At 42.1% G+C, this 15,185-nt stretch overlaps 1 protein-coding gene across 1 annotated transcript in view; it reads left to right on the top strand.

Annotated features, from left to right (window-relative positions):
* The window catches only part of WWC1 (WW and C2 domain containing 1), a 70,239-nt gene extending 55,399 nt beyond the window's left edge, over positions 1 to 14,840 (top strand). Inside the window, exons 12-23 of the mRNA XM_054389066.1 lie at positions 1,536 to 1,644; positions 3,373 to 3,453; positions 4,248 to 4,334; positions 5,091 to 5,283; positions 7,230 to 7,382; positions 7,981 to 8,081; positions 8,858 to 9,008; positions 9,718 to 9,882; positions 11,251 to 11,343; positions 12,175 to 12,405; positions 14,121 to 14,242; positions 14,764 to 14,840. Of these exons, the coding sequence (XP_054245041.1) occupies positions 1,536 to 1,644; positions 3,373 to 3,453; positions 4,248 to 4,334; positions 5,091 to 5,283; positions 7,230 to 7,382; positions 7,981 to 8,081; positions 8,858 to 9,008; positions 9,718 to 9,882; positions 11,251 to 11,343; positions 12,175 to 12,405; positions 14,121 to 14,242; positions 14,764 to 14,830 (1,553 nt within the window). The 3' untranslated portion in view covers positions 14,831 to 14,840. The remainder of the gene's footprint in view (positions 1 to 1,535; positions 1,645 to 3,372; positions 3,454 to 4,247; positions 4,335 to 5,090; positions 5,284 to 7,229; positions 7,383 to 7,980; positions 8,082 to 8,857; positions 9,009 to 9,717; positions 9,883 to 11,250; positions 11,344 to 12,174; positions 12,406 to 14,120; positions 14,243 to 14,763) is intronic.
* The last annotated feature ends 345 nt before the right edge of the window (positions 14,841 to 15,185 follow it).

Raw genomic sequence — 15,185 nt, 5'->3', positions numbered from 1 at the left:
TAGCCACCTTTGCAGACAGTTCTACAGACTCTTGGCTGAAGCTTATCTTAGCAGAAATATGATGATTCAAGTGAAAAGGTGCAGAATTTGCAGAAGTTTCTAGGGCGTATCTTTGGTTTGTAGCACAAGAAATCTACATGAGATAACACCTCTGGGAAACACACCTTGTTTCAGCTTCCTCGCTTTCTCTTCCTTGTCTCCTTTTCATTGCATTCCTTCATGTGGCTGCTACTCTCAGTCCTAGAATCTCTCCTTTTTCTCCATGTTTAACTAGTTAACCTGGTCTTTCTGGACCTATCTTCTGTCTTCTACATGCTAACCTTCTAGATTTAGGGTAGACAGGTGGTGGGGTTTTGCTGTTCTGCTTCCTTGAAGCTAAACTCTCCAGACAGGATATACCCAGCCACATAATCCGTACTTGACCAGAGCTTGGTCAGAAGCATTTGCCCAGTTACTGCTCTCTGGGTAGTGAAGACCAGAAAGTCTACTGCCTGCTTAAGGGTGACTTTCAGTAGGAGCTGTTTTATTGGTTCATATTTATAACTTCACTAGAAGTTCTGCTTCTTATTGTGATGGTTTTAAGACTGTCTTTTTAATTTTTCTTCACAAAGTTCGAGCAGAGAAAGTGAAAGAATGTAAGTAAATCACTATTGGGTATCAGATAGCAAAATAATGATTATTCTACACACTTCCATTGGAGAGATAACAGTGTTTAAGAATCTACTCAAAACAAGGTTGGGGAGTTGGGCAGTCTCAGCTCACTCAGCTTCTGTCTGCCTGCTGCTTTTTCTTTTCTGGCTGAAGATAACACACTGACCTTGACAAGCCAAGTCTAACAGCCTCTCTGCTTCTTGACTCTCTGCCTTCTGTGAGGGGGGCTTGGTGGGGGGAGTCCTTCTGGGTGGGTGGGAGGCCCCTTGAGGGAAGCCAAGGGGGCTTGGTTGTGTTTTTCTGTTGATTGTACATATTTGTAAATGTTGTGAATAGTGTCTATGTGTACATATTCATTGCATTTCATCATAGATTGTAGATTTGCTTGTAAATACAGCTTTCATTTGCTTCCAGACTGAGCTAGCTGGTTTATTCTTACGTACATTGTTCATCTTGTCATGGGTCCCTCCCTGCCTTTCTAAGATTCACATTGCCTGTGAGGACCTGTCCCCATGGATGTGCCAGGGATAGCCAGTTGCAATGAACTTGACGCAACTAATGCATAGCCTCAGCCTGTGGTTACTGCAGGACCCAAGTATGAAATGGGCATTGGCTGAGCAATGAAACTCTGCTCTCAACAGCACCGCATAGGCTGTTCCTCTGGTTGTCCAGGGGCTTTGTGTTCTCTAGGGTAAGTGGACACTTGTTGAGCTCAGCCCTCCCTATCAGGGTCCTCTCCGTTTTCAGAAATGTGCTGCTTGAGTGGGGAAAAAGGGTGGGGGAATAGTGCAATTTGAGGGGAAGATAAGAAAAAAAGCTGCTCCTGATCCAGACACTTTTTCATTAACACTTGTTTTTTATTGTCCTCTGTGCTTTTCTGATAGGTATAAATACAGCTGGAGGGACAGCACTGAAGGTGGCATGTGTGTCAGCTGCCGTGTCTGATGAATCTGTTGCTGGAGATAGCGGGGTGTATGAGGCGTCTGTGCAAAGGTAGACATCAGATCTCTCCCTAGGAAAAAGCCAGTGACTCAGCCTTGCACACAACAGCTGGAATACTGCTGGTTATGATCTTTTTTGTAATTTGGTATCTCAAGTTCTCAGTCTCAGATTTCTTAATGCTCCTGAACAAAATGTGAGCAGGTTGAGTTTGATTATCAAAATGACCCATGCTTCCCATAAGAGGACTAGGAGAAAGCAAGCTCCCAGAGAACTGGTTTAACAGCTGCTCTGCTTGTGAAGGTGCTGGCAAGCTGTGACTGCTGCGTTCACAGGGGTAGCAGAGCCATCTGGCAGGTGTAAAGTTCCCTTTCTGTCAGTCAGCCCTTCTGGTGACAATGACAGCCCTCTGTCAGCATGAGAGGACTTTGGGACATTTAAGAAAGATAGCAGAAGCACCTTGAGCTGCCTCATGGTGTACATGCTACAATGCAGTTCCTGAGCACTCGAATCAGGATGTGGTGATTTCTGCAGGACTCTTCCTCTAAGTGTTTATAGCCTCAGCTGAGTGTCATGGCTCTTCGGTTTCTGGACCTTTTTTACTGCTGGGTAAAGCTGTCTGGAGTGGTTTGACAGAATTTTCACTGGAAGATACTGATCTTATTGATACCTGCTTTGGCTGCATCTAACATGGGTTTTCCTACTGTTTTTATTGATACTGAGATGAATTATGGGGTCATTTGTTGCAAGACATGACTGTGGAGGTGAAAAATTGCTCATCTTATATTTCTCCTGATCATTGATAGATTATTAATTCTCTGGATAAATGAGAAGTTTTTTGTTGTTTACAGCACAATTTGCCTAGACAAGAAAAGGGAGTTAGACCCAGTGGGTTCAAGCCAGGCAGACAGCTGGGTGTCTTGGGGCCCCAGTATCCCCTTGTCAGGACAGGAGGGACAACTACAGGAGGCATCCCCTGCCAACTTACAAGACTGATGTCACTCAGTGTTGTTTGGATTGTTGACTTACCCACCTTTGTAATGACTCCAGTATCATTTTCATGCCTGTAATAAATGACGAGAGCAGGGCGAGCAATAGATTTGTCCTTTGTAGCTGAAATCTAATGACATGTAAGAGAGTGCTAAGTAATGTGGAAAATACTTAGACAAGAAGAATGCTGATCCTGTTTTCATGTGCTACAGCATAGTTTCTGAATGAAAAGATGAATATAGTTTTGGAGACTTGCAGTGCATAAAACTTTAGAGAAGGAGTACACTAGGAGGGAAATGATGCAGGTAGCTGTTTCAAGAAAGACCAGTCAGTGTACTCTTCTTTCACTTTTAATGTGCTTAGGGAGGTTTCATTTCCTAAAGAAACAAAGGAAAGACTTTAATCAAACTTGAGAATTTTTGCTGTCACAAAGCAGGACAGGATTGTAGTCCTTAAGTCTTACTTCTCTTGCTGGGCAGTCAGCTGTCTTTACTAAAATCCAGTCGAGGGAACCCTTTAAAAATCCCCTACTGCCTTATTTTTGCAGTCTTTCGTGTGGCTTTTTTTGGCAGTGAAGGGGAAAGGCATATAACTTTCTGCTGATAAGCACTGTAATGCATACCTCTAAGGATGATTGCACACACTTGTTAAATGGGCTTTCTTTTAGCTGCTGATTTGACAAAATTCATATACCCAGCCCCTGAATGGAAGGGAAAAGATCCTGTATCACTGAAATGCTAGCACTTCAGTAAGAGGAGAATCAGGTCCTTAATTGTCTTTGATTTCTTTCAGACCATGTGTGTCAGAAGTAATGGTGTTTGACAATGATGATACAGAAGCAGTTGGGACAGCTAAAGTGCAAATTGCAATGAGGTAAGCACTACACATTTTTATTAGAATTTGCTTCCAATGGGAAGACTGATATCTGGGATTTCAAATACAGTGCTTTCTCTTCTGCTTTCTTACCCTGTTTATCCTGCTCTGTTAGTATTAAGTAATGATTGTCCTCTTTGTAGTGTGATTTGAGAACTACCCTTCACTCCAGGAGGTCCTTTGCCCAGTTATCCTCTTTCATGTCAGTGGTAATCAGCTGGTAATAGTGTGGTACGAGAATGCAAGCCAGCAATGGGAGCACTGACAGTCCTGGGCTGGAGAAAGACTTGCTGCCTGGCAGTGTCCTTTAGTGTTCAGGGGGGGAAAAACTGCTGAGAGTAAATGGCAGTCATAATCTCTGACCACACTTGAGTCCCACAAATAATGGGTGAGGCTTTGGTGTTCTTCAAGTATTCCTACTTGTAACTTTTTTTTTTTAGATTAGTCATTACGTAAGGCCTTCCAAAAGGTTTCGATTACAATAGAGCAATTTAGCTAGACCCCAGGAAAAGCCATGTGTGTTAGGTCAAATCTGTAGTCCATTGTATCTGAATTTTTTACGTTCTGGATATTCTGAATTCATCTAAATTCTGGATGTTCTGGTAACAAAACTCAATATAATATGAAACTAGTTTTGTTCAGAACTGTAGGTGAGCCATGGTCGCATTAGTTTTACTTGTTTGTAAATTTTTAATGTCGTTTGTTTGGGTTAGTGAAACAGGTGGAATACTCATTCATAGAGTCTAAGGCAGGCTTCTCTAACAATATTGGGGCTTTGTGTCTTTCCAATTCAGATATGATGACAAAAACAAACAATTTGCAATACTGGTCATCCAGCTGAGTAATGTTCCAGCACTGCTGTTACAACAAGATCAAAAAGTGTAAGTGGGTGAAATAAACACACTTTTGAAGTATTTGGACTGGATTCCAGTGGGAATTAAACAGATGTTGGAGTCGGATTTTTCACACTCTTAAAAACGTATCCTTTTTGCAACACTTACCTATGTCTAGCAACATGTATGAACTAATAAACACTCAAACTGAAATAAGGTTCTGTTTTTATCTCAAAGGTCTCTAACTGCTAGGAAGATGCCTACCTGGAATTAGCACTAGCCAGAAAGGTTCTTAACTGTAGCAGTTGAGTTGTAACTCCTTAGTTGCAACTGCATTAAGTGGAGGGGAATAATATTCTGCTGTGGAACTCATCTTAGGACACCTGCATAGGTGCATGGGTGGGAAGTGAACAGCTTCTATTGCACTCGTTCTAGGCACAAGTGTTTTAAATTCAGCTATGTGGTGAATGAATAAGCTGACAAAAATCTGATTCATTTTTGCATAGATGTTTCTGCCTACAGAAGGGTACGTTAGCAGTGTGACAAGTTGCACAGACATAAACAGCCATGTAAAACATAATGCCATGATGCTCATTTACAGTGACAACTCATGCCACTTCATGTCTCTAATGTTGTGATGAGGTGTTCCTTTCCCTTCAGCTGACTGGTATGCCAAAGAATAGGATAGAGCAGTAATGTCCACAGCAGTTAGGATGGGTTTCACTTACAGATTGATGGAGCTGTTGCCACAGAGGGAGCTGCAAACCTGTGGGGTAGTACTGATCACAATGCTTTTGTCAACAGGAACATTCGTGTGGCTGTCCTGCCCTGTTCAGAAAGCACGAGCTGCTTGTTTCGCACAAGACCAGTGGAAGCTTCGGACAATCTTGTGTACAATGAAGTGTTTTGGGTTTCCATCTCTTACCCAGCTCTACGCCAGAAGACATTAAGAGTTGATGTTTGCACTGTAGATAAGTCACACCTTGAAGAATGCTTGGTTGGTGTTAATCTCTATTTTAATATCTTTGTGTCCTCTTTTGAAGTAGACAAAATTTTAAACTCTGAAGTATTGCAATTCCTATGAAAGCTTTCTTGATAACCTTTAGCTAGTGATCTCTCTCAGACAGTGTTCTTTGCAATAGCAATTTTGATCAGAAAAAAAACAATCTATGTACTAAATGTTTGGTTACAGAATTATTAGTAACTTTGTCAGATTCATCTTCTCATGTGATTTTGTATGAAACACTACCTATTTTTATTACTTTTGGAAACAATTGTTGTCATGTAATTGGGAATGGATTTACAGGAATTTGTCACTGTAGAATAAAGATGTCTAAAGGATTTGTTTAAAACTGCTATTAGTCTACATTATTAAAATCCATGAGTGTAGGTTTTTTCAGTGCTAGCATTGCCATAGTGCCCTCCTGTTGTTAAAAGGCCTTTTTTGCTGCTCAGTGTTACCTGAACAAGTTGACTTTAATAGAACTGTTTCAGGAGTATTGTATTCCAGCACATGAGTAAGGTGTGTTGAGCTAGGACATAAGTAATTGTTAAGTTACAGAAAAGTTGATGTGTTGTCCTGCATGTATTCCATTCCCTCGGTGGGAGAGGTACACAAGCTGACAGTGCAACTCATGCAGCACAGAAGGCAAACCGTGTCCTAGGCTGCATCAAGAGTGTGGCCAACAGGGCAAGAGAGGTGATTCTGCTCCTTTACTCTGCTCTTGTGAGACCCTTCCTTGAATACTGTGTCCAGTTCTAGTGTCCTTATCATAAGAAGGACATGGAACTATTGGAGTGAGTCCAGAGGAGGGCCACATAGATGATCCAAGGACTGGAATACCTCTACTGTAAGGATAGGCTGAAGGAGCTGGCTGGGGTTGTTCAGACCAGAGAAGAGAAGACTCCAGGGGGACCTTAAAGCTGCCATCTAATACCTGAAGGCAACCTACAGGAAGGCTGGAGAGGGACTTTTCATAAGGGTGTCTAGCAACAGGACAAGGGACAATGGTTTGAAGCTGAGGGAGAGTCGGTTTAGACTGGATGTTAGGAAGCTCTTCAGTACGAGGGTGGTGGGACTCTGAAATAGGCTGCCTGGGGAGGTTGTTCAAGGCCAGACTGGATGAGGCCTTGAGCAGTCAAGTCTAGTTGAGAGGTGTCCCTGCCCATGGTGGAGAGGTTAGAGTACATGATCTCTGAGGTCCCTTCCAACCTAAGCCATTCTGTGATTCCGTGTTTTATGGTGCTTCTGTGTTTCTTCTACTTTCTTCACAAAGCAGATTTTGGTTCAGGAAAGGATCTGTTTTCCAAAGGGGTTTTTTCCTTCCTTACAGTGTGTACAGTCCTACAGTAGCTGAGTTCCAGGTGGGACCATGCTAACTTGTAGGAGGTCTACTCAGTTTGTGGTCTGTTGGACTGGGCAGGTATGGTGGAGTCCACTCAGATTTGGATTACAGAAATTACAAATCAGGTTTACTTTGGTTTTATATATGTCAGGTTGGGTACTAAATGTAACACAGTAAAAAATAAGGCAGAGGAATGGAATACACAAAGCTAAAGCATCTTGGTCTGAGGCAGCAATTTCTGTCAGTCTTACAAATTTCTTGAATGGGAGTCCTCCTCTCCTGTTCCTTCCTCTTTCATGGAATCTCTGGCTGCAGTTTATCCTGGCTACAGTAGCACTGTTCACACTTCTGGGTTCTTGTACACAGAAGTTGTAGGGAAACGCTTGGTGCTTGGATTGGAAGCACTAGACAATCTTAAAAATAATGAAACATAAAGCATTGCTAGTGCCATTGAAACAGGGATAAACAGGTCCATTTTGTTTTTTTGCCAGAAGTGCTGAAATCAAGTAGTCCTGGATTTTCAGTCTCTTTTCTTGTTTCTGATACGGTAGTTGTTCATTTTAGTATTACACTAAGACTGTGTTTTTGCTCTCAATAGGGTGGAGCGCAAATTAGCCTTGCTGAAATATGTAGATCTGGAGAGAAATCAACCCGTTGGTACAACCTCCTCAGTTATAAGTATCTGCAGAAGCAAAACAGGAAAAGTAAACAAGGAAACATTCATTCTGAAGTACCCTGCACTGAAAAAACAGTAAGAACAACTGCTTAAATCAAAGAAATCTCTTCTACACAGTAATAATGAGAGGGTTTATATGGCTGAAGGACTATTAGAATAGAGTAGTGAAGGCTGGTGTGTTTGTATTTAGAACCTGAAAATGGAAAGTGCAGTGAAATAATTACCATGTTAATTATAGATATGCCCTTGTCCTAGGCTAAATACTTACTGAAATCTGCTCCTCAGGAACCTGAGAGATGTGGTATGTGGTCTGGTGTAACCGATGTGTGAGATCTTAGCTTTCTTCCCACTAGACAGTTCACCTTGCTGCGATCAACTTGCTGAACAAGTCAAGGCAGGGACTTATTTGCATGCACACAGCATGCAATGCACTCAGCCTGTAGCTGCACATGTGCATAAGCTGGTGTAACTGGGGGATGTGGGCCTGCTGTGCTCACACAGACTGCACTGAGCACTGTACCTGCAACAGACTGCTTGAACACACAGGTCTAGATACTACCACTCCCTCTTGCCTCCAGAGGAAAGCTGTTTGGGGCTGTTCTGACCAGAAAGGCTGGGTGCTTTGCAGTTTGTGAGAGTCACATCTTCACAAGAAGCCTCTTGCTCTCCTCAGGACTCTGTCTCAGCCCTCTTAGAGCAGACAGCTGTTGAACTGGAAGCTGTGGAGAAGAAGCTGGAGGAAAGCAGAAGCACTTTAACTAGTGGAGAGAGCTGGTAGGTAGCATCCCACCATCTTAGCATTGTGATTGGTGCATTTGAGGATTCATGTGCAAATTAAAAACCAGATGATACAGAGCTGCAGCATGCTGCTTCTGCCTCTTTCTGTTTTGGTGAAAAATTCTGTTTCTTCTGTTCCTTTTGTTCTGGAGGTTGTGCTTGGGAAATGAGAACAAAATCATTGAAAATAGTCAATAGCACTACATTAATGTTGTTATTTCTATGGATATCTGTGAAAGCTCCACTGTATGGTGCAAGCCTTGCTTGAATATTAATTTTTGCTTATGTTATGTTGTTTATGTGGTTCAGATTTTGTTAATGAACCTTCAACATTTAAAAGGAAAGGGAAACCTCACCAATGAGTTTGATGGAGAAGCCACCTGTGAGCTCAAAAGAGCTGAAACAATGCTTCAATTCGGTCCAGCATCACATTTTAAACTAAGATTAATGGCATCCTGAGAGCTCTGATTAAGGTACACTCACCTTAAGCTCAGACCACATGGCTGAACCCTTAGCTTGCCTCTTATGAAGCAAGATCAGTATGAAGTTCATGGCTATAATGGCTGCCTTCTGGTGCAGCTTTGCTCTGGTTTTCGTTATTCCCTTATAAGCCTGTTTGTGTAACCTCAGTGGCTACAGAACCTGCCAGGTACAACTTGGCTGCCTTGGGGACATGTTCCTGTCCAGCAGCTTACAGGAGATAACTCCTGCTGCAGCATAAAAGTGGTGTGCACAATAACAACATTGTTCAATAACAAAGCTGTTCTTAAAAGGCAAGACGAAGAAGTCCCTGATCAGGAAGAACAGGATGAGATCAGTGAAAATGAAGCGGAGGAGGAGGAGGAAGAATTCTGTGCTGGAAAATCACTGTGGGAAACAGAAGAAAGTCTGAATTCCCAGCTGCACATGGAAATAGCAGTGAAGGTAAAGTCAAAGGCCTTTTGAACAGAAAGAAAAGTTAAGCTTCCCATTGCTCAGCTGAGACTGGATTGCTGCTGAGCTGAGAAAAGCTACAGAAGTTTTTTGAAGGTTCACCATTGATGTTTAAATGTTTATATGCTTGAAATCTTTTAAAATAACTCCACATGACCATTTTTGTCCCACATTTAACAAAGCATTGTTTCATGCCTTCTTTTTGCTGCTCATGAAGACTGTTTCCAATAATGTGACAGTGGCTTTGACCTTGTTTAACTCAGAACATAGCAGCAGTCTATCAAAACGTGTGCTGCACATATGCTCTCTGTGCATGTGCATACAGGGATTTGGATCTTTGCTGCAGATGCACAACTAAGGGAACAGTCTTTAAAATCATAGCTCTGCCTGTGTGGAACTGCCAGGTCACACTGGTGTACCAGATCCACCGGCAGAGCTCATTGGAATCAGTTGTGTTGTACAGCAATCAATGGATGCGGAGCCCTTAGGGAGCGATACGCTTAATGTAGCAGCTCCCAGGTTCAAAGAGTGAGATGTCAGGATGCCCTGCATGAGAAGGGCTAAAGAATATCTGCTTTTGAATGCAGTGCCTCTGGGACTGGAAGCAGAGACGTATCACAGGTGGCTGTCAGACAGCCCTGGGTACGTGTCATCAGTAAGATGGCAAGCTGGCATTTACACAGCGGTATCTGTCTTTCAGGTGGATAAAGAGACAAACACAGAGAGCCTTGCACAGTCTTCCACGGTTGTTCGGCCGAAAGACAAGAGAGCAGCAAATGCACCCCAAGCCCAGTTTGTCAGAGGTAGCACCATCATCCGCTCAAAAACCTTTTCACCAGGACCACAAAGTCAGTACGTGTGTCGGGTAAGGAAAATGCAGCCCTGAGGTTATAGGTGCTGGATTTTATTAATGACTACATGATATCAATGTTCACTTAATCTGAACATTTTAGAGACCTAACACTGCTGGACCTAACACTTTGACTTGAGAAGTTGCTCAAGACAGTATCTTTCCTCAGAACTTAGAGTATTAAACAAAAATTTGTACATGTGCACATACTTTGTGGTACCTGCAGCCAACTACCTTGGAAGGGCTGCTGTAAGACAGTGATGAATAAGCTGCATATCAAACCTTTTCCTGTGCTAACTAGAACTGAGTTAGCCATGTTCACCTGCCATTAGATAAGGTGAATGTGAAAGCTTCATAGATATGGAAAAGGTAAGTACCTGATGAAGTCAACAAGAAAACTGGAAGCTTGAAGGTCCTCAATGTGCCTTGTCTAAAGGTTGCTCAATGGGCCAAGTACCAGGTCAGGATGTCATTTCCGGTGTTTTGAAATGTTCATTCACAATTATTTCCTTGATTGAGGGTCAGCCTAAACTATAAAGAACTCATCTTTGAAATTTAATTGGTGACCAAGCAAGCACTGTGTTCTGTGCCCACTCAGGACAGGTCATGTATGACACTCCTAATACAGCTGAGCCAGATTTGATGTGCAGGTTTTCTCTAATTCAGCAGCAGATGCTTCCATACAAGCAAACCTTACTTAATTTGCAGCAGCGGCCTGTGCTCGGGTGTAAGAGGTATGCAGAATCCACACAGCTGTCCACTCTCCACCCTTAGCTTTGAGAGGAAATATGAGAAGGATATTAAACCTTACTTGATTTGAGCTCTTTTAAAGGGTCTAGAGACTGACAAAAGAAGGCAGGCTGTATGTGTGTAACATGACAATTCTTAGGTTGAAAAACCTAAGGGGATACCTTACAGCTAAACCTGCCTCTTGCAGCACTATCTCAAAATACAGGTGACTGGAGAAAAGAGAAATCTCTGATAAAATACTTCCATATTTTACAGATGCTAGAAAAGCGAGTTGTTTGGGGGTTTTGAATTTTTTTTTTAATTACTTAGAACTTATTTTTCTAGGCTGTTTTGCCTAGCCTAGTTACCTGCACAGGAGAAGGGCAATGAGATAGGATCTCATTATACCCTAACTTAGTGGCTCTCTTTCAATACAGTTTGTTCCCAAAAAGGGAACAAGTTCAAGACTTGTGGTCATGCCAAGTGGATTGTATGTTGTGCACTCAGATGGGAATGCCAGCTGTCCATTGTGGCCTTTCACAAAGCTTCGTAGTTCTGCTTATAATCACTTACAGAACCCTCTGATCTTGCTAATAAGGTGTGTATGCACTGCTTGTATTTTGTTCATGAAAAAGTTGTGGTTTTCATTTTCAGCTAAACCGCAGTGACAGTGACAGTTCAACACTATCCAAAAAGCCTCCCTTTGTTCGCAATGCAATGGAGAGACGAAGTGTCAGAGTGAAACGGGTAAAAACATCATCGCTTTTTTTTTTTCCTCCAGCATAGACACTTGCAAAACCCATGAAACTCTTTTAAAGGAAGAATTTGCACACATAAATCAGTTGCCATGTGCTTTCATTCACAACCTTTTCTTTGTGTGTGAGAAGTCTCTCAAGGCTACTTTCATATGTCAGAATATGACAGGAGTGTTTCAGCTGCAAGTCATTTAAAACAATCAGTTTAGGAAGATGCTTCCTTGTTGTTTTCCATCTTGTCAGAGAAGAAGCGACACAAACAGTTTTGTTGTTTATTGTTGTGAGATTCTGCTTACAATAAAGGTGAGGACTGGGGAAGAGTAGAGTGAGGAAAATGATGTCTCAGATGCACAGGTGATCCTATCGTAGTAACTCCATGTCACACAATGAACTTCTGTGCCCATCATGCTGGCAGTCACTGAAATTCCCCTGGGATACTGATGCTGAGCTCTTAACAAGGTAGTTTCGTTGTATTTGAAACTACTTTGAAACTGGAAAAAACAAACACAGATTTTTTTTCTGCAATGTCGTGGATTCATCTGAAGATGAGACATTAAACTTAGGAGCAAAATGTGCAAAGACTGGTTTGATTGGGGGAAGTTGCCAAGGAAGAAGTTTAGTGGAAACACTGAAATCAAAAAGCTCATCTGTAGCCTGAGTTTGTGATTTCTATCTTGAGATGGATTGGAAGGCAGGATCAGCAGAGATGCTTTGTGTGGGAAAAAAAGTGTTGGGAAATGGGTCTTACGATGTATTTGGCCCTTCATGGGGCAGTGGTTGGGACAGCTCTCATCATTGTGTTCATACACTCCCTCTTTTCTAGCCTTCAGTCAAGTCCTGTGGTCCAGAGCGCCTCATCCGCACTTCATTAGACCTGGAGCTGGACCTGCAAGCTTCAAAAACCTGGCATGATCGGCTGGTTCAGGAGATCTCGGTGCTGAGGGAACTGAAGGAACAGCTGGAACAAGCTCAAAGTCAGGGTGAAAAAGAGTTACCACAGTGGGTGAAGGAAGATGAAAGATTTCGACTGCTGCTGAGGCTAGTGGAAAAACGAGTGAGTAATACCTGCCCTTGCATTTTATTCAACGTGTTTAAGTAATGGAATTTGAGAAATGGGACTTTAGATGGCCAGGAGATGAAGCCTGAGCACTACAGCCACTTCTGTCTTCCTGTTATGGCTCCATCAAGCAAGCAATAATGGAAGCTGCAGCCCTTGAGTGTCTGGCTGTTCTCAGGTGTGGTATTTATAATATCACAGAATGGTTTGGGTTGGAAGGGACCTTTAAAAATCATCTAGTCCACCCCCCAGATCAGGCTGCTCAACAGCCTCAGTGTAAAAAACTTACTCCTTCTACCTACTGTCAACCTCCCCTCTGCTAGCTTTAAATCATCATCCCTTGTCCTGTCACAAGAGGCCTTGCTAAAAGGGCCTCCTTAAAGTATTGAAAGGCCACAATATGGTCCCCCCAGAGCCTTCTCTTCTCCAGGGATAAACAACCCCAACTCTCCCAGCCTGCCCAGTACAGCAGAGGAATTCCGGCCCTCACATCGTTTTTGTGGCCTCCTCTGGACTTATCCCAAATTGCAGTCTGTGCCTGCCAGATACAAGGGTAAGGAAGGTGGCAATTGTGTCTCTTGCCTCTTTTAAGAGAAATAATGGCTGTATAAAATTTGTGCACAAATGACACTTCGCTTTAGAATAGGATCCTTATGCATATGAAGTGGTAGGTCAGATGATAGCAAGCTTTCTGACTTTAAGAGTTTAATAGCATCTATCTTTCTGTTTTTGAAGGGCAGGCTGCAGGGCAGTGATGGAGAGCAGACAGAACTGATTAGCAAGAATTTCAACCAACAGTTCATTAAACAATTCTGTTGGCTTTTATGAAATGTGTCTTTTATCACACTGTCACTTTCCTGGAGAAGGTTGAAATAAAAATCATTAGCTTCAAAAGTAATGTATTTATAGGAAAGGTAGATGAAGCTTCAGAAATGTCTGAACAAGCTTGGGTAGGTGATATGCCAGGTGGGCAGCCTTGTCATGTTTGGGGGTTTTGTCTTTTTTTTTTTTTTTTTTTTTCTGAAAGTATTATTCAATAGATGTTTATCTTCATCTCTTAGATACTTTATTTATTTTTGTTTGTTCCTCGCTGAAGTTTGTCCCCTCTTTTAACTTCCATAGAGTTGTGTTAGTCTCAAACCTGTGCATTTTTTCAGCACAGAGATTTCCTTGCCTTAGCGTAGGCACAAATAGGAGAAGCCAAGTGCAGCCTCCCAGTCCATAGTAGATGTGGTGTGCTATGGTTAGCACTCACCTTGCTCTGTCTACATCATGCTCTCCCTTCTGTACAAGGCTCCTTCTCAACCTCTGATTTATTGGGCCACCTCTGCTGACATGAAGCACGTTCTGATGGTGCCAAGTGTGCAGTGAGTTGGTACAAGGTGCTCTGTGGGGCACAGATGGAACATGGCTTGCCATGTTCTTGTGTGAGCTGATATGATGGCTTAAAAATATACTAAGATACAAAGGAAAGTGCAAATAGCACCCATTATACTTACAAAAGGGCTGGAAAAAGACCTTATGAAAATCTCTCTCTGTTACATGGTTAACTGACAAGCCTTCAGGTTAGCTTCTTTGGCTCATGATTTCCAGAGCTGACAGCTTCCAAACCCCTTAGACCTGCATCTGCAATACTGCTGTATTTGGAGATGAGTTGGGATAAAATGATTCCTTCTGGAAACACAAGCAGATAGTTTTTATTATTTGTCTAGGTGGAAAAAACAGAACACAAGTGTGAGCTTAAGGCTGATAAAATGATGAGAGCTGCTGCCAAGGATGTCCAGAGGCTGCGAGGGCAGAGCCGGAAAGAGCCTTTGGAAGTACAGTCATTCAGGTAATTATGGGTCACAGGTAAGGGGAGGAGAAATTGACTACCACCATGATTTATCTGTGCATGACCAAGATGCTGATGAAGAAAGTTAATCTTTGTAGAAGTAGTTAACTGTTCTGCTTAAACAAAAAACTGCATTTTTATATATGTAAGATGAGAGGGAAAATAACTGCAGCATTGCACACAATCTCAAAAGCAAACAGCAGTACTCCTGATCATTCCCCACCTGGTGACAACTTCACAAATCCTTTGTTTTATACAGAATCAGCCATTTGCTTCCCTAAGTAACATACCTAGAAACCCAAAAAGCCCTGAGCCTTTCCAAATTGGCTTTTTGATAAGGTCAGTGCGGTGAGTTTCACTGGAAGGATGCCTCATGTCTGATGTTTAACTAAGAGGTGTAGGTTGTGGGAGGATATGCTGCTGCTCCTTGTGGTGACAGCTGGTGGGATAAATTCTAATGTGGGTGATGGATGTTTCTGGCAAGAATTCTGCTGCATTAACAACCAATCATCTTTTTTTAGAGAGAAAATGGCATTTTTCACACGGCCGAGGATCAACATTCCAACACTCTCTGCAGACGATGTGTGAACACCATAAAGTATTTGCTTTCTGAACAATGCTACAAATGCAGTTTGGGTTTTGAAGTTATTTATGTGGTATTATGAAGGTACTGAGGCATTTGTATATTAGAGCTTTTGTCAGTATGTGGATGTTTTGAAGATTTTTAGGTTAAAGTTATATCATCACAGAAACCAGCATTAAAGTGACAAGATTGTATAGTTTGTATATTTAGGAATGTATTTTTGGGAAATAGAATTTTAAATAAGAACAAATGCAGCGGAAGGTGCTGTTATTCTTAAATAATGCTGTTTAGACTTTTTGTACAGCTCTACCTTTTAGAGGTTTTACTGCAATAAAATAAGATAAATTTGAAGGAACCTCA

Source organism: Indicator indicator, chromosome 18 (genome assembly GCF_027791375.1).
Source record: "Indicator indicator isolate 239-I01 chromosome 18, UM_Iind_1.1, whole genome shotgun sequence".
In the NCBI taxonomy this organism is placed as follows: domain Eukaryota; kingdom Metazoa; phylum Chordata; class Aves; order Piciformes; family Indicatoridae; genus Indicator; species Indicator indicator.
This window is presented reverse-complemented; position numbering and strand designations above follow the sequence as displayed.